Source organism: Triturus cristatus, chromosome 6, assembly GCF_964204655.1.
Source record: "Triturus cristatus chromosome 6, aTriCri1.1, whole genome shotgun sequence".
Classification (NCBI taxonomy): Eukaryota; Metazoa; Chordata; class Amphibia; order Caudata; family Salamandridae; genus Triturus; species Triturus cristatus.
The window spans coordinates 1,404,505,539-1,404,532,943 of record NC_140589.1 but is presented as its reverse complement, the minus strand read 5'-3'; the positions used below and the strand labels follow the sequence as shown (position 1 = coordinate 1,404,532,943).

The window sequence follows — 27,405 nt, the reverse complement described above, 5'->3', positions numbered from 1 at the left end:
TACTACATAGATGTAGTAGACGCATGCGCAGAAGAGTTACCGCTTTTTCGGTGGCCATTTTAGGACACTCGGGTTATTCATTAGTAAGGCATATAGAAAAGCGTCCCCTAGATACAATATGTTGAATGTGGTGCACTGATAGTACTCATGGACAGATTGATTATAGAGTTATGGGTTATTCGAGAGGATTGCATACTAGCAAGTTTCTTTTTATGCGAAACCTTGCTCCATCAGCACATCATACACTCCGTGTGCCTTGATCCCCTAATCTGACAGTATTTTTGCACTCTGAATCAGGCTTGATGAAAGATGCAAATCCCAAATACATATTTCCAGGACATGCTCCCAGCAAGGCTCATTTAGAGCCTTTAAATGAGGTTGGCCACATTCAGTATTTGCACCTCTAAAAACAACTACCATCCCTGAAGCTGTATTGTGGTGGACCCCTCCTGTACTGGAGTTACTCTCTCCCAGCATTACAGTAAACAAAAGTTTCCTGCTGACAGGCAGATGTTTTACAGCCTGCAGAGTGTTGATAAACTAAGAGTGGTGAACCCTGGGTGCTGTTGATAAGCTTTTCATAGGTTTGCCCTGACAACAGCAAAGTGCAGGACATTTGGTGTCCCACGCCAGCTTAGTGTGGAAAGTGGGACAGCCAACCAAAACGTGGGGCAAACCGTCAGAAAGTGGGATGGTTGACTACCCTAAGCTCTGGTGTATGGCTGAGCAATACCTCCGAAGCCCAGGGGAGGGCGGCCCTCTGCCCTGGCACCTCAGTGCTGAACCACGACGGTGAGGCCCTAGAGAGCGGAACCACCCTATCCCTGGGCTTCGCAGCACTAAACCAGAGCTGTTAACTCTTAAGGTCGAAGCTGGCCCTGGGCCTCATAACACTGGAGTCTACAAAAAAGTGGCAAACTGGTACGGGCTTCTTGGTGATGAGCAGTCGTTGGGTCCTGGGCAGCTGCCCTCACTGCCCATGTTTCGCATCTGCAGTGAGCACAGACATGGTGGATCTGGGCATGGCGTCCGAACACACCAATTTTTTCCTATAGAGATGGCACTTAAGTTTGAGAATGTTGTAGATTATTAAAATCATAAAACTAATAGCTAATAGATTCTCTATTGGGTTGGAAGCCCCTAGATATGGTTTAAGTCACCTGTAGTACTATACACTATATAAACAATCTTACTCAGTATGAATAAGATATGAGTTAGTGTATTGATGCACCTGTCAGGGGTTGTTTCACTTAACGTTGTGGACAAAAATAACGAGAACACAAATATTGAGTCAAATTTTGTGCAAGCAAATATCAAACAGAAACAGGTAAGAATATTGGGCCTGATTACGAGTCTGGTGGTTTTGCGACTTCCAGACTTGCACAGGTGGACCACCTTCCGCTGTAATACGACTGTTAAAGTCGTAGGAGCGGTGGACCACTAGTTGCATGAGGGAACAGTCATTTATACCTTAATTAAAACACATTACAAGATGGCCCTTCAGATACACAATAGTCAACATTTACTTAAATATTCACAGAGGCTCATATGATGCAACACAGTTCAACGCTGCTCATGTCGGCGCTAACAACTGTAAATAGACTTTTACAGCATGTTGTATCACTCAGATCCTTAGTAAATGTGGAACTTAGCACTAGGACAAGGAAGAGGAAAAGGAAGAAGGGTAACTGCAAACAAGAGATTCAGATAACGTTCAGTGAGTTTTTACATTCCCTTCTCGGATAGGCCTAAAAGTGAACCCAACCTGCATTCAACGGCTAAGAGAGCATGTGCATCAGTAATACCATTTATTGCCTCTACATCCACTCTCGTGGATGTGCACCATATAGCAGGTACACAAACATTTCATGAGAAATCTTTTTTTCAGCATCTCGAAAAGGTGTTTAAACACCGTGATCTTCAACAAAAGCTGGTGGACGCCAGAGTGGAGCAAGCGCAGCAGTTATTGAAGGAGGCAGAAGAGCGCCACACCCGCGAAAAGGACTATGTAAGTGTCTACTATACTTTTAAAGTCCATTTAATTTTACAGAAAATTCTACTGCTTAAACTTTGAGTTCATGAATTCTAGGAATCTGGGCAGCTCCATCCATCCATAAGACTTAAAGGCTGATGTGACTTGATTGATGTTGGGATTCCAGCAGGTGTTTACTGTTTGAATTCCACAATTTATTAATTTAATTAGTCTGGTCATTGGTTGTTTGACAGTTTGCCATATGGCAGAAGGTTTAACACCAATGAAAAATGAAGCACACATGTTTTGCACCTTTGTGTTGCTGGCATAATAAGTGATTAACCAAAGCAACTCAAAGCATAGACATTTTAGTTTAGTCTATTGCCTGTTATTTAAGTGGTAAAACTGGTGCCGCATAAACAGGAGAACAAGACACACTAAAGATGACTGTGGAAATGGGTGAACTGAAATGTATTCAAAAGCATAGTATTGTCTCAGACTTATTACACAATGTCAGTTCATAAGTTGTGCATGTGAGGTTTGTAAGGGTTGTACCACAGGGATGTGCAGTTTCTTCTAAAGCCTGGTGTACAGACGTGTCCGAGATCTATGTGTGAGTAATTCATCCAAACCCAGGTTTTTTTGCACTCTGGTATGTGTAGACCTGAAAATTTAGCTGTAATGGGACAGACAGGGATAAAAGCACCCAAATGCTGATTAAAAACCTGAACCTTACCAACTACCCATGCACCAACATGTAAAATGTGGTCATCCATAAACCCTTCTTCTCAATCCTTTGGTGAAAGTCGACTTAAATATTTATGACTGCCCCATATACTTTTGGCGGGGGGGTGTCTTTAAAACTGAAATAAAGTTCCAGTGTAAAACTCTGCATTATCTATCAGAATATCTTTCACATCAACAAGAATAGCTACAGACAATTCCACACTATATGGATGCTTTCAGGTGATAGGTTAGAAATATTTAGTTCATTCACTTGTCATTAATTATTTAATCTTTCCTATTGAGCTGCATACAAAGCCCTTAATGCAAAAGGTCTGGTTATTGCCAGCAGGACCTGGCACAAGGCACATTTTAAGAGATTGGGGCTCTGTTTACTCAAGATTGCTAGCAGTTTCTAGTTTCAGAGGATAAATCTTGTTCAGTGGGACTTTTATGGTGAAATGCCCTCTCCTTTGGAACCTTGTGCCACCAGATGTCAGAGGAACTGAGGGCATATCCCTTTCAGATGTTTGCTGAGACTATTCCTAAATAGTGTCAGACAGGGACAGAAAATAGTCCCGGCACTAAATAAAAGTGGCAACCCCATTAGGGAATTAGATAGCTAAAAAAGTAGCCCATGCTTGTAAATTGAGGCACTTTTGAGCTTGCTGCTGGCAATGTTTGTTTTATTATCGGGGAAATCAACATTAAACGCATGGCCCAGCAGACCATAAAGCCAGTCAACCAACAGCCACAAAAAAACGGCCCACACACTGACCTGTCAGACCGGCCAGTCGGACATTGCCTGATGGCCCTGTAGTCCAGCCCGACCCGGCTCCTAAAGTATTTGTATGAAAATAACTAATTTTGATTTCTAAACCAAGTAACTGGAACATGTTTCAGATCTTTGAAACCTCATCAAAACAATGACATTCAAGATTCTGAAGTACATAAACAGCTGTTTAGGATCAGTGAAACAATTCATAGCCTCTGTCATATGTTGAATGTATCTTTTCTGGGGCAAATTGAGAAAAAAAGTATTTAGTTGCAAACAATGGAAAATTAAGTTGATTCCATGGCTATCACTCCCGAAAATGTACAGATTCATTTTTGGCCGATTTAGAAGGCTGGTTCATGGTGCAGACAAAGAAAATCCTGTTGAGTCATCAGACAGAGGTTATCTACCAGGATATTCCTTCTATTGTATATGCACCATAAACTCAATTTGAGTGGAATCTCCATAATTAACATAACAAGCAATTGCAATGCAATCGGTCTCGCCTTTGGGACCTTCTATGTATTTAGCTATGCAGCACATTAGCCTGGGTGCTGGAATATCTGCTGTTCTCTAACATGGAGGGAAAGTAAGCACCAAGCTGCGTGACACGCCAGGTATGGGAACACATGGAGAGAAATATTGCCTTTCAGAGCGAAATGGTATAGTCCAAAGCTGTTTTTAATATAAAATCAGGGCCTTCGATGGTCATAACACTGAAAATACAGGATTTGAAAAAAATATTATTGTCTATGGGTGCTCGTGGAAGACAATTTCTATGGACTGAAATCTAGAGAATGCTAAAGTGATTCTGGTATTTTACTGACCTCTGCTGATCGTTTTCTATCAAGAAAGTTAAATAGAGGCAGTTGCCAGATTTTTTTTTTAAAAGAAGTCCCTCAGCAGAAAGCAATTCTGGTATTTTACTGGCCTCTACTGGTCGTTTTCTATCAAGACAGTTAAATAGAGGCAGTTGAACAAGCAGAAAGCAATTCTGGTATTTTACTGACTTCTACTGGTCGTTTTCCATCAAGACAGTTAAATAGAGGCAGTTGACCAGAAATAAAAGTCCCTAAGTGGATGCAGACAAGTCCTAGGGCTGATATCCAGAGCCCACAATGTACATACACATATAAGTATATAGTAAATTATATACAAGAGGTCCCGAATGCTCTACGAAAAATGGTCAAAACACTTCTCCACACCCCAGAACGCAGAGTAGAATAAATAATACATACAAATAAACAATAAAACAATATTGGCATTTACAGAAATAGCAATGCAACTAGAATTGTGATGATAGTCCACCAACAAGAAAAACTGGCTTTCTTTGACAATGCCCATATTTGGCCTTTCGTATATTGATAAGCCAGTCACCCAATTCCGCCCCTGCAGATTATCCATACTCCCTCAGATCCAGGACCTTTGGTAATCTGTCACCCTCATTGGGAGCAGAAGCATGGTACTAAGGAATGTTTCATGCAGCGAGTGGTTGAAGAATGCAGGTGTGGATGTAAGACAGTTAGATCGGAAACTTGTGAAATCCATGATTCTAAATATGGGAACTACATAGATAGCACTGTTTATATGTATGTGGCAGAAAATAATTGTAAACGTTCTTCAACACTGGCGATAGATTTGTAAAACCAATCTGCAGACTTACCATTGACATTTAGGGGCAGATTACGATGCGGGATGGCTGGAGCCTTTCCGGGCCGCATCTCGGTTTAATTTCCGACTGCCGCATTACAATGCTGGCGGTCAGAAATTAAACCAGCTGCTTATTCCGGCTGGCTTAAGACGGGCTCAAGGAGCCCATTGGCCAGTCGGAGGTCAGCCCGTAATTCCAAAGGGCGGCCTTTCCGCCCTTGGTATTACAATACTTGGATTCCAGCAGGATTTCCACATGCTTTTCCGACATGAAAAGCCTCTTGGAGAGCGAGTATGGGGCCTGTGGCCTCTGGTTGGGGGCAGTGGTCATCCCTGCACTGTGAGGCAGGCACCCGAGGTGCCTGCCACATGGTGCAGGGATCAACACAGACTCCCATTCCTCTATGGGAGCTTGTGATACGGCCGGTATACGGCCATAACACGAGCTCCCATAGAGGAGTGGGAGTATGCGAACAGTGTTCGGTTGCATCATAATGAGATGGTCGGGACCGCCGACTGGAGGTCGGCCGTCCCCGTTTCCAAGATGGTGACATCGTAATAGGCCCCCTAATGTACCCTCTACTCTGAACATCTTCTTGTAGCTGTGCACCTACAGCCACATCTAAACAAACACTGAATCAAAGCATTAACCCTACAAATCAAAGCATATTTACTTTTCGAATCATGGATCTTCCGAAATAGATGACCTGATGATGTAGTTGTATAGTACTATGAACGCACCTTCTGGGAAGAGAATTAAAAGACACTTCATTATTTCTAAAGCATTTAAACAAATGATTGCAAGTGACTTCCCATAAACTAGCCATCTAGATTAATTTAAAAAAAACAGTCTTGTTTTTGTAGCTCACGTGGTGGGTGATCCGGGTGCACTCAAAAGGTTTCTGACTGCCCAAGTACCATGAATATCGACCAGATAATTGTCACCCAGACCTAGGATATGTGAAGGAAAGCAAGGCAAGCGTACCAGAAGTCAGCAAGCAGTTCCAATAGAGATGTGTGCCAATTGTGGAATTGCTTCAAAGGAGTCATGAGGTGTAGCTCTAATCAATGAAGTGACTTGCAAAAACTGTCTCCAAATCATCTGCAAGAGGGGAAAGCGTGACTCTTGATCTGGACAAGAAAACTGTCTAAATCCTTTGCTTATGAATACTGTTAAGAAATGTATAAGAAATTGATTGTTGAGACATGGTACACCTGATGTATGGCTATAAATAGAAAAGGTCCACCTTTATGCAATTCATTCCATACACTTGGTAAAATTTATCAACACTTTGCACTGGTGCAAAGTTGCTAAAAGTGATGCAAACTGGCACAAAGTGTTGAAAAATATTTATTTTTCCAGTGCAAAAACGTGCATATAGTTGAGCTGAATAAACAGGCAAGTAGTTAATAATATAAACTTTAACAAATGTCTACTTTTTCATCAAATGTTTAACAGTTACTGAACCAGGCGGCAGAATGGAAAATACAGACACAAATGATGAAGGAACAGGAAACATTACTAAAGGCACAGGTAGAGTTCTATTATCCTTTTTGCATTTATAAATCAATCCTACATATAATGAAATATAGCTATATAGTACTACACATGTCACACTTCCATTTGGAACAACATTGAGTTTAAAAGCATGATAATAGTCAAATGTAAGGAGGAAGTGTTTTAATTGCCTTCCTTGCTAGAATGGTTACAATTGCCAGCCAAGAGGAGGAATTATACAGGTTCACTATTAGAAATACTACGTAGGGTGAATGATGAAGTGCAAGGACAAAAATGTGGAAGGTTTGTTGCAGGAATTCTGCTCAGGAACAGAAGTATGCTTTAGACCACAAAACATCAGTTTGTTAGGACTTAGTCACCATACCACATCAGTACCTATGTGCCCGAATCCGACTAGCTTATAGTTCCTCACTTGTCCTCCTAACCTTCCCAGAGAGACAAGTGATTTGGCACCCCAAAACACAACACTCGAACATTTTCACGGATTGTGGAAGCAGGTCATCTCCTTTCGTGAACTGGAAAATCAAACTACAGATTATTATTCATCAAAACTGGTGTCTAGTTGTGTTTTGGGGAAAGTGTGTGAGATCACTATGGTGTGTGAGGAAGAATAGAAGGAAGAATTAAACAGGGGTGATACTCTGTGGTAGGCAACTGAATCACTAAGTGGAAAGTGGAAGGATAAGAACATTTTCCGTAAGAGTTGTAAGCCTTTTTGGTCATTAATAGAGGAACTAGTAGTTATTGATAGACTTTTCTTTTAGAGGGGCAAGGTTGATTCCAGCAGGTAAGATGAGCCGTTAGCCCATGCACATCAAAAGCAAGGTGAGAAAGAGAGTGGATATTTGTGGGCCAGGTTTTATAATGAAATTGGTGAGAATTTGTGTGAAGTGTAGGTGCAGTGACACTATTGATGTTCCATAATTTTCCACTGGCAACACAAAACAGGAGCAACCCATAACCTTGGTTGGACATGGGCATCTATGTCAACAACAGTGTTGAACCTGGTTTTATTTTGAAAGAAAGTAAAGACAGTATTGGGTAGCACAAGTGATCTACCACAATGTACACTGAATTCATTTATTTGCTCATCAAAATATCTGTTCATTTGGCAGACTAAGAACTGAATTTCAAGTTAACGATGGAAATGAAATATGACCGGAAATGACTTTATTTTCTACACTCAGATTACGCTTTATTCAGAAAAATTTGAAGAATTCCAGGGTTCGCTGGCAAAAAGTAACGAGGTTTTCAGTACCTTCAAGCAGGAGATGGACAAAGTGAGTATTACTTTCATTGCTTGATTGCCACATGGGTTCTTTTAAGAGGGTCAACCGTCTCACTGCCTTATTGTCATATTTATACTCTCTAACAGAGTGAGATCTCTTGCCACAATGCATATTGTCAGCAAATTCAAAAGTTCAGAAATGCATAGTTTTAAAATGTAGTGGAGCAAGCAAGACCATCATTTCCTGTATACGTTTTAAAGTGGAAGTGGCAGTGGCAGTGACAATAGTTGGAGTTGCAGAAAGTGCCTCCGCAGGTGTTATAAAGTTCTCGGATATTTGCAGCATGTACAATGCAGACAGTGTACTTGTCCCAGGGGTGTATTACCCTGTGGGATAGGATGGATGGTTAAGCCTGTTTATAGTATTGGAAATATAAGCATTGAGTTATTTGCCAGTAGGTAACATCTATTGAAAACCCATTAAGAACATATTTGGTAGATTTTATCCAGACTCAGCATTGCTCAAGGTAGATGTAAATATCACACGCTTGCCTAGCCCTTTCTTTATTCTCAAGCGTAGTCCCCACTAAAACAAGGCTATGATACTGAACTGTGTAATAGTCTACTCTTACATTCATGAACCAAATCAGATAGCAGAGAAAGCCTGTATTATGTTGATGTGACTTGGGTAAATGACGCCCTCCCTTCACTTTATTTCAGTGAAAAAATATTCTTGCAGTATCTTTTGTAAGTGTACTTTTTCTAATGCTAAAATGTTTCCTATGTGACATGTTCTGTACTGACATGCACATTGTGGTACCACTGCTCTCAAAAGTGCCATTGATTAGGGGAGCGCACCTCTATACCCATTCTGCTCCTATGTAGCTGGACCTTGGGAATGTCTTCAAGAAATGCCCAAAAAGCTGGTTCTAATACCATTAATTTGGTCTTGTCCAAATGAGTTGTTTTCTGTGGCCCTATGGTTTAAGCAGTGGAATTCAGGTGTTCTGAGTCTGCTTGGGTAACAGGTGGGTCTGCATAAAAGCCTTCTTTTACTCCTTTGCAGCACAGTTGAGAATATGGGTGGGAGTCTGTGAGGAACTATGGGGGAGTGGAGTGAAGATAGATATTTCTACATGATTGTTCTTACATCAGGACCAGAGCAGATGGTTAGGTCGATAGATTAGATATGTCAAGATGGTGAAAGGTAAGATAATTTGCAAAGGTTTCCCTTCCCTGTTTTCGTTAGACTACTAGACAATCATGCATTCTTTTGCAACACTGTTGTTTGACTGAATATAAATATAAATATATCAAAACAAACAGTGCTCCTACCGGGACTGTGGACCCTTGGGAAGTAGTGTGTATATCGGCGGAGCACTCTGACAAACCAACGTTCTCACCAAAAATCTCGTATAACGCACTCTCAGGACCAGGTATAGATGCTATCAGGAATACGTTTATTTTTACATAGCACGTTTCCGCTGCCCCGCAGCCTTGATCACATGTGAAGTAAACACCAATCAAGTGCAATATAAGCATAATACTAATAACATCAAAGAGGGAATATCAGAGCCGATTCTGTTTCGGCCATCTTGTAGTATGTTTTGACACAATTATGGACATACTGTAAACCAGACCATCGCACACCACTGGTACTTTTCCTCTAGCACCGCACAGAAATTCATAAATAACATATACAAGGCATACTTAATTCCAAAGTGGTTCTTAATTTTCATGCAATACAACCGCAGTATGTCAATGTAAAGACATCAGAAAAGTGAGTAACATGTCTAATAATAAAAATGGGGGAGGATTCTCGTGGACTCCACAGGAAATAAATCCATAGGAGGGATGTAAGAAACCCTAGGCAATGAAATGAACTACTTCAAAATTATTGATAGATATGGTGTAAGCCAGGTTACCTCCATCAAAAGAGAACCATAAATTGATGGGAAACCCCCGGGCTCTTGGTCTGAAGGTCAGTAATATATTTGGATTCCTTCTTTCTCAGCTTCAGAACCCTATCACCACCTCTGGGTGTGTTCATTATCTGCTCAATGGCAAAATTGGAGAGAAGGAAACTGTCTGAGAAATGTTTGTGTTGGAAATGACATGCTACAGGGTAGTGAGGGTCCTTTTTGGTAGTTGCCCTCATGTGTTCCAACACCCTTTTCTTGACCATCTGTGTTGTAAGGCCAATGTACCAACATTTGCAGGAACACTTAAGAATATATATGACAAATGTGGAGCTGCATGTAAGAAATTGAGTAATGGGTTTTAAGATGTTAAGGTTATCCATAGAAAACTCCTTCCGCGTGTAACTATTTCTGCGGGATTTGCAGTGACCACACGAGAAAAAACCCTGAAGGTTATGCTCTGTGCCTACTTTGGGGATGGTAATGTCACTGTGGACAAGAATATCCCTCATGTTGCATCCTCTTCCATATGTGATTTTTGGTCTCTCTTGTACAAAGGGCTTATAGTGGGATCACTCGTAAGTATATCCCAACTTTTGACCAAAATTCTCTTAATATCATTAGAGTTTTCATTGTAAGTCAGGATGATTCTAGTGCTTTCCTCAATGTCATCCTCCTTGTTGGTGTTTGAATCAAACAGGATCTTGCTCCTTCTGATTTTGCTTACTCTGTTGATGGCCTTATTGAGCACCCACTGTGGGTAACTTGTCTCTCTCTAAATCTGTCGATCATGATCTTCTACTCACCTATAAAGGTCTCTCCTATGATGCAATTTCATTTGGCCCTTAGCAGTTCCCCAAATGGAATACTCCATTTCAGGGTGTCCGGGTGACTGCTGAGGGTATACAAGATGCTGTAACCCGCAGTCTCTTTGTGGAAGAGTTTGCTGTGTATGTTGTCCTGTATGACTTCAATCCTGACATCAAGGTAATCAACTGTTTTGTTACTGATCGTGCATGTGAGACACAGGTAGCGGGTATTAATGTTGAGTGAACCTATCAGCTTAAGCCTCAGTCCCTTTTCAGATAATGAACCGGTCATCGATGTGTCTGAGTCAGAGTATGACCTGTTCAATCTCTGGAAAGTTCTCAGTGTTTCTAAATATCTCCTCTTCCCACAACCCCAAAAACATATTGACAAAGCTGGAGGCAAAGAACATACCCACCGCAGTTCCCAGAATCTGCTTATAACGTGTGCCATCGAAGAGGAAGATACTGTTTTTGAGACAGTGTTCTAGCATGTCTAGGATCATGTCAGTATGGACCTTAAATCGTATGTGTCTAGTTTGGAGGAAATGCCAACGTGTGTATGCCCTGCTCGTGACCAATTATGGTTTACAGGGAGTTGACATCAAATTCTATAAGCAGAAAATCTCCCTCCCAGTGGATACCTTCAAGTTTGCTTGAAAAATCTTTGGTATCCCTGACATGGGAAGGAAGATTGGATACCAAATCCCTAAGAAAATAATCCACATATTTAGAGACATTCTCCAGGGCACTGCCCCTGGATGGCACAATGGGCTGACCCAGCAGCTTACAAGGGTCTTTGTGTACTTTGGGTAATAGATATAACACTGGGAGTTTAGGAAAGTCTCTCTTTAGAAAACAGTATTCTTCCCATTCTAAAATACCCTTGTCTTTCCACTCTGCCAACTCGTCCTATATCCCTACGATACTGTTGGTATATGTCTCTTTTTGGACAATGATGTAGAATGTTTAATCACTGAGTTGACAATTGGCTTCAGTGATATACCTGTCCCTGCTGAGCAGGACAATATTGCCTCCCTTGCCTTCAGGGCGCACAACAATATTTGTGTCCTCTAACAAAGATTTGAGAGCCTGTCTTGGTGTGTATGTGAGATTCTATGGTGGACGGTTCTTAAACCATTTTTTGTGGCGGAATGTCATCATACTAGTGGTTACATTCTCATGAAACATGTCAATGTTATCATGTGGCAACATGGGGTAGAAGGTGGGTCATGGTTTGAATGTAGTCCTACCGGCGGCAACATGTGTGATGCCCAATCCAACCAGGACTGTGTCTACATTGGTTCTGACCCCTTAAATTTCTTCCTCTGTTTGTAACTCATGCAATGTCAGGAAGGTTTCAATGTCCCCAATGTTCAGATCTATCTCCGCAGTGCTCTCTGAATGTCCTTCATCCCTAGTAAATCTTGATGATCTGAGGCTATGCCATTTCTTAAGCTTCAATTTTCTTATGAATTTGTACAGGTCCATTCTTGTCTCAGTATAATTAAAGGGCGTAGATGGACAAAAGGATAGTTCTCAGCACAATGTAATTTTTTTCTGCATCACTCAACTGTCTACTTGAGTGATTAATGATGGTTTCATTCACTGTGTCTATATCCATTATGTCGTTCTACATAATCCTGATTCCTGAGAGTGCGTTATACGAGGAATTTTGTGAAAATATATATATATGTATAAAAATGGATAGTCTTCATGTTAACAATTTGATCTCATTGATTCTTATAGTTTCCCTAGCTGATTTCAGAGGACATTCATTTTCTGAGCTCACACTTTTCACAGTAAGTCGGTTCTGCTGCCTCGGTACTGCAGGTCAAGGAGTATTATCCATAATTTTCCTCTACCCTCACAACTCTCACACTCTCAAAAACACCCTCAGATTGCTCTCCGCCACTCTCTCTTTTGCGGAGGGGTGGCTTCTCCTACCTAGAGTAACTCAAAACGTCTTTTCCAAAAAGGAAAAGGCTTTTAGGGGCAGTGGAAATTACATAACTCTGATAGGAAATACATTTTTGTTTTAAACAAGATAATACAGGATAGAATATAAAGTTTCATTTTGTTTTTGATACAGCAGATTTTTTAGATTAAAAGCCTTCCAGCACTCAGTGGCAGGGACCACTTAAGAAAATATTTACATTCAGTTAAAACATCCCTCTTTCATAGACACTGTTGTAAAACATTCCATTTGCTACTGTTGCTTTTGTTACTAAATAGGCATCAATTAGAAGTAGTTTTCCACCATTTAATGACAAGTTTAAGGATGTTTTGTCAAATTGAGACGAGTTCCCAAACTACCACAGTCCTTTTATTAGACAGTAAATATCCGTGGAGCGAAGGCTCAGCAGATAGTTCAGTCACTTTTTATTACTGATACTGAGAAAACGATCAACAGCAAGGAACACGAGCATTGGTGTTATAATTTGTAATGTTTTTTACCAATGTGTTTTGTTTTGGAGTGTAGTGGGTGTAAGTGGTGTGGAGTGGAATTATGTGGGTTGTATTGGAATTGTTAGTTGTGGAATTGTGTGGTGTGATTGTGTGTTGTGTAGTGTATTTATGTAGTGGAATATGTGGAATCGTGAATAGATAGTGGTGAGAGTTGCAGAGAATAGATAGAAAGGAGGAATGAGAGGGATAGGTAGGTTGTGTAGGAAGTGGCTATTGATCTTGAGACAGAGGAGCAGAAATAGTATGTGAGAAAGATAGAAAAACGGGGAGAGCAAGCCATAGACGAGTAAATAGGGAGGTTTTGTGTATGCAGAAGACACCCTAAGAAGAGAAGGAGAGCGTAGGTTTGAGGGACGGAAACTTTGAAAATTCACGAGATAGAAACTGTGCTTGAAGACCTGAGGTTGACCACATGAGGGAGGCAGGAATAGTGCATGAGAGAGTGAGAGTGATGGTTGAGAGAGAGTAAGAGAGAGAGCTAGAGGTACAAGTGGAAAGGGGATCCAGAGGGAGGTGGGAGGCGAGAGGCGAGAAGGGGACTAGCACATAACACGAGGAGGTACAGGAAGGTAGCATGTGTGAGTAAGTAGTATGGAGAGGAGACAGGCAGTGTGAGGTAGGGATGGGAGAGGGCAGTGGTATTGCGAGATGAGAGTGGGTAGTGGGAGTGTAAAAAAGAGAGATGATAGGAGCAGTGGGGGTGTGGGGGAGCTATTACAGTGTTGGTTGAAGTACAAGGGAGCGATGTGTTGTATTGGAATTGTTTGTTGTGGAACTGTGTGACATGGAATTGTGTGGTTAGTAATTAAATTGTATTAGGTGTATTAGAATTATGTACAGTGAAAATGTGTGTTGTGGAGTTAATTATGTGGAATTATGTGGAATGGTATTGTGTGTTGTGTAGTTGATTTATGTGGTGGGTTGTTAAATTTTGTGGGATGATGTGGAAAAATGTGATGTGTATTGGAAGTATGCGTTTTTTGTGGAATTGTGTAGTTGAAATTTGTGGTTTGGTGTGGTATTATGTGGGGTGTATTTGAAATGTGTAAAGTTGAATTGTTTGAAATTATGCTTATTTGAATGATGTACAAAACAAGAAAATGGCCAGAAAGGTTGTTGAACAATTATTTTGCAATACCTAGCCAATACATCCTAAGCATGCATTGTTTATTTTACATTATTTAGCAATTTCAAAATCTTATGCATGAAAGCATTTTGTCATGTCCTTCAAAGAGACACAAATTTTGCACATTTATCACCAAAAATACATATAAATCCAAACACAAAATACTCAATAAACACATATACAAAACATGAACACCATGTGAAATGTCGATTGCCTCCAAAAGTCTTTAGAGGACACCAGTCCTTGTGTAACAAAAAAGGAAACAGGCGGACGTATCCTAATTCAAACGGTCCTGCCTGTTTACTGGGCTGAAGGCTACTCTATATACAAGGGGTTGTTACCCCATAGGGGGATACATCTCTTTTTAAAAATTCCCTGGAGTGCCCCATAAATATCTTGGCTTCAGCTCAGAGTCAACGCGTTTCAAACCCTGAGTTATTCTGGGTTCTCCTCAGGACGGGGACTGGAAATGGCCTTAACTGTGAAACATAAAAACAAAAAAAGGGAATTGGTGTCAATGGTTAAGAGAGCCTTATATTCAAAAGTGTGAACTATCTACATAGAGTGCATTTATGTGGGGTGTATTTATGTTGTTTTAAGTAGAGTGTAATTATGTGTAGTGTAATTATGTGGGGCTTAGTGATATTATGTGGAGTGTAGTTACGTTGTGTGGTGCAGAATTATGTGGCATTGATTTGTGTGGTGTTGTGTGGATTTATGTGGCATAGATTGTTTCTGTAATATGAGGCATGGTATGGAGTAGTAGTATATGGTGTGGAATTATGTGGTTGAGAAGAAGGAGAAAAGAAAGAAAAGAGTTCCGGCAGGAGAGAATGAAAAAGAAAGTGAGAAAGGAGAAAGTGAGGAAAGGAGAGAAGATATGAATTATAGAAATAAAGAAACATATTGGAAATAAGACAGCAAGAAAGAGAGGATGAAAGGAGGGACTGCAAGAAAGGAGGGAAAGAAAGTTAGAAAGGGAGGAGAAAGTAGAGGCAGCTAGAAACAAATTAGCCCCAAATCACAGGATGCTGAGCCAATGCTGAGACTCGAACCTGGTTCCCCAGCTCCAAGGTCGGCAGCTGTAGCTATTACGCAACCATCACTCCTCGGTTGGCACGTGAATCTAAAGTAGTTTTCAAATGTTCACATATAATCACCCAAAAACATAAGAATAAGAAGTAACACTATTTACACCCAACCCTTCTGTCCTTTGAGGTAACCAATCAATATAATAGTCAGTTTCAAACAACCCCTCTGTCCTGGCAGGTAACTGAGAATGATTCAATAGAACACTGTGCTTGTTACATGGGCTGCTTCAAGAAAAAAAGTTCTAAAATAAGGCATCAAAGTAAAGCGAACAAACATGCTAAAAGTGCTTCTGTTGTGTAATATATTTTCACGTCAGAAAACGGCAATTTTGGACCTTGTGTTGCATGTGGCATCACAGTTACGCTGCTTATTATCTTGCAGTATAAAAACAATAAGGTTGAAATCCAGCAAAAGGCCTATAACATACCTTTAATTAGTTATACGAGGGAGATGGTTTTAATATGTGTTACATTGTGTCATTTAATTTATGAAAGTGAAAAGTAGTTCACGCTTGAAGTTTAAGCATTTATAAATATATTTCATTTTTTATTGTTGAAGGAAACACAATAATCATGTAATTCTTTCTGTATCATACGGTAGGTTTTAACATAAATTAACAATAAAAAACAGCAGAGGTGGCTTGATAGCGACACCAGCGTACTTGCCAGCTTCTGAACTAGGTTCCAGTGTCAGTAGGAATCTTTACAACAGGTAATTCAAGGCAATTCACTCAAGTTTACTGCCATCAAAAGACACATATGCTGGTTTCAGCACTGATCGAGATCTTTACAGCTATGCCAATTTTCTCTTTCAAAGAGTGTAGCTTCCTCCTTTTTAGGCACAACTACAAAGTATCCAATCTTTTTTTGCCATCTCCAGGCTCCATGTCACAAGCTTTTCTCTTTAAATATAAAAAAGGTGTAAACGCATCCAAATCGGTTTCTGTGATGAACATAACCAAAAGGATTAAAAGTACACATTTAACTGTTGAAGCCACCTGCAGCAACTTATTTACCCCTAAACAACAACAATATAATGAAAAAGAGTCTGGAGTAAAGTGAGAAAGTTGAATACTTTGTAGCTGTGTTGGGAAAGGAGAAGGTCTACGTTCCAGCATAGCACTAAAGGGCGCTAGGTTGATGTGACCGGCATATATGGATATTGTTGGCATGTAAATATAAAGTGATTTCCCCCACATCTATGTATAGGAACCTTTACTCAAAGCTTGAAAAAGCACAATAGCAACATTAAAAAAATAGTTATTGAATCTCCTATTTGGAAGTCCACCAAAAAAATAATAAAAAGAGCGCACTCATAAAAAAAGCCACACATTTAATCTTGGACTTTAAATGAACAATAACAAAACATAATCATGGTGTTTAAGTCCTGAAGAGGGTGTGGCAAACACACCGGCACTCAACGAAGAATCATCCCCGATCAGCACAGATCTGATTTAAAGCGCTTTTTAAGAAAATGGGAAAACAGGGTCCGGGGAAGAAAGGGATCAACACAGGGGTGGAATGGATCCACATGGGGAGATTAAGTACCTCTGCAGGCACACGGGGGAGAAGGGTGCAACAGGGGTCTAATTTGCATTAAAATATAACACAACCTCAAAAGAAACAAGTAATAGCAGCCAACAACTTGTGGAGGAGAAAAATGTAAAGAAAGAAGTCTCTGAAAACGAACGGATCATGACAAAAGCGGAATGATAGTGAAGTTAGGTACTGTTCCTTGGGAGGAAACAAAGGATGATAAGGAGGGACAAAGAAGGGATGTTAACCAATTGCAGGCAAGGCTTTTTAATGGACAAGCATAATAACCAATAAAAAGCCAAAGGGTGGGCTGCTATCCCACAAACTATATACAAAAGATCGAGAGAGAGCGCAAGCACTGTCAAAGCTCAACCTAAAAAAATTAAACTGATTAATACAACTGATGTCTATGCATTTTGGTTGTATCGATTGATATTTATGCCTTCTTTATGCCATGACATGCACCTTTGACTGCTCTACCTGTCCGTGGCATACATAGCAGCCAAGTTTTCAGACTGCTTTTTGTGACGTTTTCAACTAACTCCTCCTGCCTGAACCTTAACTCACTGGCAGCAGGAGCAAACAAATCGACTTCACAGCCTGGTTGGGGGAGCAAGACTCACTGATACAATTATTCATAAATTAAACAGCTTAACCCATCCCATGCCTATTTCCATAGCAACTAGTCACCTCTCCTCGACCTGTGCCTGGCTGAATAAGTGCCTGAGGTAGTACAGCAATCACGCTGGCTGCTGTTTATCTAACCCCGATACATCTGCAGCGCCTCTTCCCACATTGAGGCGCTAGTAATTATGTGTAACTAGGGCATTTTTGTGTAGTGGTGCAAACACTAGCATTAAAATGCGTTAGTCTAACCTGTGATGTGTGGTAATTGGGTGGAGTCTGTGAACTGGCAATGACAAAAGTTTGCAAAAGATCCTTGAATTCATCTAGGATCTGTATGGTCCTTTGATTGGTTCAACATGGACTCAGTGATCAATAATGGGTGCTAATGGGGCATGATATTTTAGATGCCCAGTGTGTTAATGAAATATTGACTAGAATTTATGAACGTTGTAAAGATGGAAGTCTAGAACCTTTGAAAAGTGAACTGAGAAAGTTTGTGCAGAACCTTGTATAGGATGCGTTCACAAACAAGGTTACCGATTGGTGAGTGCTGACTTGTGCCCATGGCGTGGATGCAGAAGCCCGCACTGCGGTTTTGAACGGCCCGGTGGGCCAGCTGAGGCCGCCGGATTATGTCCGCATTGAAGTACATCCTAGAGCAGAGGGACTTTTAGAAGCGGGACCGTTGTTCGGACTTTTGCCCACACTGTTCCAGACGAGACAGTTGCGACAGTGCCAGAGTGGCATCATCTCACTGTATATGTAGAGAGGCCATCGCTGCCAGCCAAGGTTTAACAGGGCTGAGCATCATTGAAGCTATGCCTGTCCTTCTCTCCTTCGCAACATTGTGTTTTCCCTTTTTTTTGTTGCCCATGTCCTGATGAGGCCCAAATCAGTGGACCAAAATGGGTCGACCAAAAGAAGAGGAGAAGTCTAATGGATTAAAAATTATATGTATTGGTTGATAATACACACAACACATGGACTAAGTGGAGGTGGAAGCAACCCTCATATTTGTGTGTAATGGACTATCTCCCCTCGGATTGCCTACATATTTGTATTGTTTTGCAACCGGGTTTAGAACGGATGGGTAGGAAGGAACTAGTGACACTTTTTGAACATTGTGGGCCTCATGTAGGTCGCCAAATACCGGTCGGTAACGGCCGATTTTCGGTAATTATACCGTTACCGACCGGTATTTTGGCCATTGGTATGTAGGGGTACAAATTTTGCTTTCGGAATTTACCGAATCGGTAAAATTACCGATTCGGTAAAAATACCGAATCGGTAATGTTACCGAATCGGTAACTTTTCCGAATCGGTAATTTTACCGATTCGGTAAATTCCGAAAGCAAAATCGAGATGTAGGGGGAGTGTGTGTGTGTGTTTAAGAGTCGGTATTTACCACCAACTTATAGTTGGTGTTAAATAATGAATGTATGTGTAAATGCATTTTTACGCGCGTAGCAGTGTGCAATGTGGCATACATACATGCCCTTAGGGCATGTATGTGTGCCACATGTGCACACATGGCCGAATCAGGGGTGCAACAGGGTGTCAATGTGACACCCTGCCACCCTTGTATGTGTTCCCCCCATTACCGAATCGGTAAATACCGATTCGGTAATTACCGACTAGTAACGATTCGGTAAAAAATACCGACTCATTACCTACATTCCAGTTACCACTTCTAAAATACCGATTCGGTATCGTTCGGTATTTTAGAAGTGGTAACTGGTATGCTACCTACATGAGGCCCTGTGTTTCTTATGTTTTCTGTTCAATGTTTTTGGCTGTATGAAAAATGTATATATAAAAAAAAGACACAAAAACTGGTTGGAAAACATTGTAGAAAGTTTGGTGAGTGGTTGAATTATTCAAAATAATTACCTCGGGACTAGGCTCCCACTTGGAGGAACTAATATATTTTTTTCCTACCTTGTAATTTCTTTGATCGATCCCCACACATCCCTTTGTAGTATGCTTTTGCCCACATGTGTTGGGGGAATTAGGGCAAAACCCCTTGGTTTTGTATTGACTTGTGCTGAACGGCAAATAATAGAGGCTAATACTGTTTGAGACCAATGACCCTTAATTAAACATAACACTTGGAAGCAGATTAACTTTTTTAGCGCAACACCATGCACAAATCAAAGTAACTGTGCTGTGTTGTGCAAAGTGACAACATATTCATTAAAAAATGGCCTGCTGCTGCTGTTATCTGCAGTGCTGGTGCACTGTGAAGGCTGCCTAGTACTATCTCAACCCTTGCACCATGGTGCAGAGGTGTGCGCGTGCTGTCTAGCATTGGATGTGAACTAATAGCATACCCTTCCAGTTCAAAATCCTGTGCCTAGACAAATTCTGAAACTTTCCGCACATTGAGGGCTCGATTCACACAGATAAACTATCTGCAGACTCTTCACCTTGAGTGCAGAGGCTCCGCAGTTGTAAGGATACTACTCACAAAATACCTTTGTGAATAGGAAGAAATCATAAGTTTACACAAAAGTGTAAGTTTACCTTTGTGAATCGGGCCCTGTGTATGTGCTGTGTGTTGCAGCACATATGCAATGTGTGAGATTCTTGGATAAATTAAAACATTTCTCCTTTTTAATGCCTGCTTCAAGGTACGTTAGTTTCTTAACACAAAGCCCAGTCCAGCTAGCTTTGTAGATAGGGCTTTGTGTCAAAAACGATGGGTCCTTGCACATTTGGCCAAGTACCACCCAAGTAATGCCCCCTTGGGGCATAGTAGCACACAATGCTATATGCACGGAGAAAACAGCAGCTTTGCAGTATCTTTTGCATTGGAAAGGTAATATCCTTGCAAAACTTTGTGTCATTTTGGGCTGGCACAAAGTCTTTGTAAATCTGGTTATTGGCATTTTCTCTTTGGCCACATTCATTCAACCTCCCAGAAAACTCATTAAGGTACATGAAAGAAAAATCCCTGAATCTCCCACCCATGTTCAATGGAGTCAAGAATAGCACATGTTGTGTTGTTGGTTAAGAGTGGTGATTGATGGTTGGTGGTTGGGTTTAGTCTTAAGTCCTCACTTGCTGCCCAATTATGATCTAGCTTTAGACTACTTGTGGAAGCTTAGTATCAGTAACAAGTCTGCTTTGAATGGCTAAACATAACCGATTCGGATCAACAGCATAACATCTAACCTCTCTCTTTAATTCATAGATGACAAAGAAAATGAAAAAACTGGAAAAAGAGACACACACATGGAAGACCAGATTTGAGAACTGCAATAAAGCTATGCTGGACATGATTGAAGAGGTAACAAACTATTCTCACACTGCATTCCAAAGTACCAATAATTAGTGCCCTTTCATTGAGTGCTCATGTAAATTGTTCCAAGGTAAGAGAAAGAGAGGGACAGAAAAACAGGGTGAAAAGTGGGAGGAAGCTACATTGAGTACATACACCTGATGTCACTATAGTCTGGGTGCCCAGTTACGGATTCAAATTACTTTGCTTTTAGATTCCTAATCGTGGGTGTCAGTTTGAGGGAGGGTGAAACCCATCCTGTATAGATTTCTTGGAGTTCACTTTCCTCTGGCATATCAGTACAAGCAGTGCCTGTATAATATTTTATATATCTGTACCTGCTAGTACTTAGAACCATTACTTCGGGCTGATTTGGAAATTGGCTTAGGATGCTCTCCTAGTGAAAAAAATCATTTATTGTATTGTAGTTGCATTTATAGAGCACTTCATGCAGTTTCATTTCAGAATATGGTACATAGAAATATCATCTGAAATCTGACAACCTGATTCACAAAGGTAAACTTACACCTTTGTGTAAGTTTACGTAATTTTTTGGTATTCTCAAACTGCAAGTTAATAGTAAGTTTACGACTGCAGAGACTCTATACCCGGGGTGGAGAACTCCACACATAAAAAGATAGATAGCTGTGTCTATCTTTATATGTTTTAGTGCACACTCTCATTCATGGTGTGCACTAAAACATGCATAACTGTCCCTAACTCTCCTTTGCTGCTCTCCTCACATAAGCACATCGACACACTTACAGAGACACCCTATTGCCAATCACACCTAGCACAAAGAGACTCCTGTACCATCCATACTGGTTTTGTACACCCTTGCAACCAAATACAGCAAATGTGTTGATGCACGTATGTGAGGAAAGCAGCAAGGGAGATTGAGTTTTAGTGCACACCATCCTTGAGAGATAATTGATTCCAGTACTATGGAGGAAGTGCTAAATTGGAGTCTGTGGTTGAAGGAGAGGGCCTTATGTCTGGGGACCGGCACTTATTTTAACTCTACTGTAAGTAGCGTCTCCTGAAATAGGGGTCGTCCCCCTGAGCACAGCTTCAAACCCGTGAGGGATCAGTGTTTGTGAAACCAGTACACTGTCCTTTTATTTGAAACAAGAAATAGTCGTGCGACTATATATTGATTTTTTGATCCACTGATATTCTTTATTCATATCATGAAGAATTTTTCATTGGTTGTCCAAAATATAAATCCATTATTTCAGTGAACCTTGCCCAATGCATTTCGGTCCATTACAGACCTTCATCAGGGGACATAGATCTACGAGAGATGTAAAGCAATGAGTCAGGAGGAAACCAAAGAGAACACAACGTGTATAAACGATTACAGAAAAGTGCAGACAATGAAGGAACCTAAAAATAATGCAGAACTCGGAGCAATGTGTGTATTAATGCTGCGTATCAATATCGAGAGCAAGTGAAAGTTATGTGCTTCAAAACAGAATAAAGTGCTTCATAATCATAAGCGGAGTGTGAAGTTGACATGAAAAACGGAGTGGTAAATAACGTGTGCGTTAATATCCGAAAGAAAACATGCCCCGTGACAGGATGAAAACGGCGTGAATATGATAGGTGAAACAAAGAAACAAAAATCCGGTGAAACAAAATGTGCGTAAAGAACTACAGAGCAAGTGCTAATCATGAAGTAAAGCGTGTGCCATTAGTAAAAAATAGGATAAGCGGTAAAAGAAATGCAATAATATTTCTGTGTACTCACAAGTGAAAACATGCGCTGGGTTGTTACCAAGTTCACCGTGTATTTTAACTCATCAGACATTGACCCAGAAAAAGAGAGAGAAAAACATGAAAGGGGGAAAGAATGCGGAAGAAAAAGACTTAACAACAGTGACAAAGCGAGAAAGCAGGGATGAAAAGGAACCTGCAAGAGTAAGATAAAGAAAGAGGCAGGGAGTTGAGAAAGGCATGAGGTGGAATCAAAACTAATGAGTCTTTGTAATCAACAACTTTGACATTCTATAGCACCGGCTGTATGCTTCTGAGCAAATCTACGGGCCCCAGCACTTATTCTTTTTATAAATTAAGCACTGTGCGATGGGTATGATTCTCTGATACCATGGCAACCAAGCATTGCAAGCATTGATTCACCAAAATGCCTGGGGTAGCCAGAATGACATCACATACCCTTTGATTCACAATGAAATCACAAGAGGTGGCATCACATAACAATGCCCTTGGTGGCACTACAGGAAGTGACGTCATATGGCCTTTGTTATAACATAAAATGAATTCACTTCACTGCAGTAAGAACAACCAATATAAGTGTAAAATAATACAAAAAGTTCTAGACTGATTAAGTAATAAAAAGCTTCTAGAGGGGGCACATGTCTATTTTCATTACTATACATACTGTAACTAGGCCATTCCATTGACATATCAGGGATGCAGCCCTGACATATCCTCACATACCCTTGGGAAGCCATAACTTGTCAATTAGTTAAGCTCTGCTGCCCAATTAGAGCCACAGATGCAAATGAACAAGTACAACTACGATTGGATGGTTCACCCAGACGCACAGATCAGGAATAGCATTGGCAGTAGCAGCAGAGGCTTCAGTAATACAGCACAGGCACAGCAGGTGGAGCAGCAATGTAATTTCCCTTCACCACAGAGAGCAGATATAAAATGAGCAGTAGGAATGCACGCACTCACACTGGGGTCCAACCTAACTATTGCCTCTTGAGCATGCCCACCAGCATCAGTTCTCAAATGGCACAACAGCTGCCTGCACCCATTGCCCTAAATATCAAGCAGCACCTCTTTACCCATTTGTGGCTTTTAAAGACAATATCACTTTACATTCTGGTTGTGTTTACTTTTGCCAATACAGTAATTTTCATGAATCTCCCAGCATGCAAAGTGCAACTTGCTAACATTGTAATAGTGAACGAAAGCGTCACACAAGCCATTGAGCCTTATAAACCCACTGAGAACACAGGTGAATATCACATATGCTGTGTGCTACCCAGAAACACTTATTACAATCAGTTAGAAAAAATATATTCTTGTTTATTCTCTCAATCTAATCATAATTCATCAAGCATGAATTTCCCTATTCTTTTTCAAATATACTAAAGAAAAGGGGTTGTATTCAACTTACTCTTACAATCAAAAACCCACACTTTGAACACATAATCAATCAAAACAAACACATAAATTAGTCAATCAATATTATACATTAAAACTGTTCTCCTCTATGGTCTAAATTTTTCAAACTTGCCGCCAACTGGAGAGGATGTGGCCTAATGGCCAAGCGATCAGCCTCTAAGCTGGGTACCCGGGTTCGAGTCTCGGCAGGCACGCTCAACATCCTGTGATTTTGGGCAAATCGCTTAATCTACCCGTGCCTAACAAAAAATGAATGTGTCTGTCTGTAACATAACTGGTGCTCATGTAAAGGGTTCCGATACCTTCGGGTCAAGTTCGTGCTATATAAAAAAAAACTCCTAAAAAAAACTGGACTGGTTACGCATAGCAGCTCGCCATGAGTGTTAGAGAGTAGAATTTATCTAATAAAGACTGGAGATATAGAGACCCCCAAATTTCATCCGTACGGGGGATGCACATCCCGACCTTCGCCAGCGAGACTAATCCTCAAATAAAATGGCCACCAGTTGGTTAAAGAAGGTGCTGCACTTGGCAAGCGATATCTCGGTAGCTGTGACACTGTATCCAGCTACCTGTTGCTGCAGAATTGGCAGCAGTCGTCTAGCTAGTTAATATTTCTCAGCTTGTATTCAATTCAAGGTACATGAAACTAAAAACAATTCGAACATCACATCACAAGAAATAAATAATTTTAGTGTCATCTTGCAGTGTATCACATGACAGAATGAAGATCACATGATCCACCCCTCACCTGCCAAGATTCCCCAGTCTCATTGGCCCCCTAACTTCAAATCCCTGCATTTTGCAGCACACATAGAAAAAGGAGAATGCCTTTTAGAATTGTTTCTGTGCAGGAAGGTGCCCCTTCATGCACAAAAACAATACTGCCGACAACACAGGCACCCTTTCACCGTGGTGCAAGGGTGCCTGCTTTTGCGATAGGCAGACAAAAAGGCACCAGCGCAGGGAGAAAGGGCAGGAATGCACCTTATTTCATAAATACGGTGCATTACTGCCCTTAAATGTTGGCATAGGGCAACGCAGAAAGGTGACTTTATGCGCTGCCCTATGCCAAATTCCCATTAGTAAGGGTCTAGGAGATATATTTACAAGGGGATATTGCCACCAGAACGTCACTTTTAGCGGCGTTCTGTTGGTGATATATGCCGCTCTTCATATTTACAAAGCAGCGTTAAACCAATTTTTGTGGCTTAACGCCGACCTTTTAAATAATGCAAAAACAACAATTGATGGACAGAATGCAGAACAATGTCATACATTCACCCCAGTACAGAGATCTGGGCCTAAATCCATCGTTTTTTTGCTCACCATGCCATTCCAGTTTGAACCCGGCCATATGCAAATCAGTCTTGACCCTGTGCCCCATGGGAACAGTCCAGCCCGAACTGCCAAGTCAGGTCCTCCCTGGACTGGAAACAAGCATCCTAGGACCGGTTTTGGGCTTTCAGCCCTCGTCAGCCAGGATAGCTTGATTCCAGTGGCATGGAGAGCAAGGGACTCACGTCTGAGCATACCCTTCCCACTCGGGGTGACAAATGCAAAAACAACAATTGATGGACAGAATGCAGAACAATGTCATACATTCACCCCAGTACAGAGATCTGGGCCTAAATCCATCGTTTTTTTGCTCACCATGCCATTCCAGTTTGAACCCGGCCATATGCAAATCAGTCTTGACCCTGTGCCCCATGGGAACAGTCCAGCCCGAACTGCCAAGTCAGGTCCTCCCTGGACTGGAAACAAGCATCCTAGGACCGGTTTCGGGCTTTCAGCCCTCGTCAGCCAGGATAGCTTGATTCCAGTGGCATGGAGAGCAAGGGACTCACGTCTGAGCATACCCTTCCCACTCGGGGTGACAAATGCAAAAACAACAATTGATGGACAGAATGCAGAACAATGTCATACATTCACCCCAGTACAGAGATCTGGGCCTAAATCCATCGTTTTTTTGCTCACCATGCCATTCCAGTTTGAACCCGGCCATATGCAAATCAGTCTTGACCCTGTGCCCCATGGGAACAGTCCAGCCCGAACTGCCAAGTCAGGTCCTCCCTGGACTGGAAACAAGCATCCTAGGACCGGTTTCGGGCTTTCAGCCCTCGTCAGCCAGGATAGCTTGATTCCAGTGGCATGGAGAGCAAGGGACTCACGTCTGAGCATACCCTTCCCACTCGGGGTGACAAATGCAAAAACAACAATTGATGGACAGAATGCAGAACAATGTCATACATTCACCCCAGTACAGAGATCTGGGCCTAAATCCATCGTTTTTTTGCTCACCATGCCATTCCAGTTTGAACCCGGCCATATGCAAATCAGTCTTGACCCTGTGCCCCATGGGAACAGTCCAGCCCGAACTGCCAAGTCAGGTCCTCCCTGGACTGGAAACAAGCATCCTAGGACCGGTTTCGGGCTTTCAGCCCTCGTCAGCCAGGATAGCTTGATTCCAGTGGCATGGAGAGCAAGGGACTCACGTCTGAGCATACCCTTCCCACTCGGGGTGACAAATGCAAAAACAACAATTGATGGACAGAATGCAGAACAATGTCATACATTCACCCCAGTACAGAGATCTGGGCCTAAATCCATCGTTTTTTTGCTCACCATGCCATTCCAGTTTGAACCCGGCCATATGCAAATCAGTCTTGACCCTGTGCCCCATGGGAACAGTCCAGCCCGAACTGCCAAGTCAGGTCCTCCCTGGACTGGAAACAAGCATCCTAGGACCGGTTTCGGGCTTTCAGCCCTCGTCAGCCAGGATAGCTTGATTCCAGTGGCATGGAGAGCAAGGGACTCACGTCTGAGCATACCCTTCCCACTCGGGGTGACAAATGCAAAAACAACAATTGATGGACAGAATGCAGAACAATGTCATACATTCACCCCAGTACAGAGATCTGGGCCTAAATCCATCGTTTTTTTGCTCACCATGCCATTCCAGTTTGAACCCGGCCATATGCAAATCAGTCTTGACCCTGTGCCCCATGGGAACAGTCCAGCCCGAACTGCCAAGTCAGGTCCTCCCTGGACTGGAAACAAGCATCCTAGGACCGGTTTCGGGCTTTCAGCCCTCGTCAGCCAGGATAGCTTGATTCCAGTGGCATGGAGAGCAAGGGACTCACGTCTGAGCATACCCTTCCCACTCGGGGTGACAAATGCAAAAACAACAATTGATGGACAGAATGCAGAACAATGTCATACATTCACCCCAGTACAGAGATCTGGGCCTAAATCCATCGTTTTTTTGCTCACCATGCCATTCCAGTTTGAACCCGGCCATATGCAAATCAGTCTTGACCCTGTGCCCCATGGGAACAGTCCAGCCCGAACTGCCAAGTCAGGTCCTCCCTGGACTGGAAACAAGCATCCTAGGACCGGTTTCGGGCTTTCAGCCCTCGTCAGCCAGGATAGCTTGATTCCAGTGGCATGGAGAGCAAGGGACTCACGTCTGAGCATACCCTTCCCACTCGGGGTGACAAATGCAAAAACAACAATTGATGGACA

At 41.7% G+C, this 27,405-nt stretch overlaps 1 protein-coding gene across 1 annotated transcript in view; it reads left to right on the top strand.

The window, feature by feature from the left end:
• TXLNB (taxilin beta) overlaps window positions 1-27,405 on the top strand; it is a 69,619-nt gene that overhangs the window by 29,385 nt on the left and 12,829 nt on the right. The window contains exons 6-9 of the mRNA XM_085612474.1: window positions 1,889-2,008; window positions 6,580-6,654; window positions 7,827-7,919; window positions 20,635-20,730. Coding sequence (XP_085468600.1) covers window positions 1,889-2,008; window positions 6,580-6,654; window positions 7,827-7,919; window positions 20,635-20,730 — 384 coding nt within the window. The remainder of the gene's footprint in view (window positions 1-1,888; window positions 2,009-6,579; window positions 6,655-7,826; window positions 7,920-20,634; window positions 20,731-27,405) is intronic.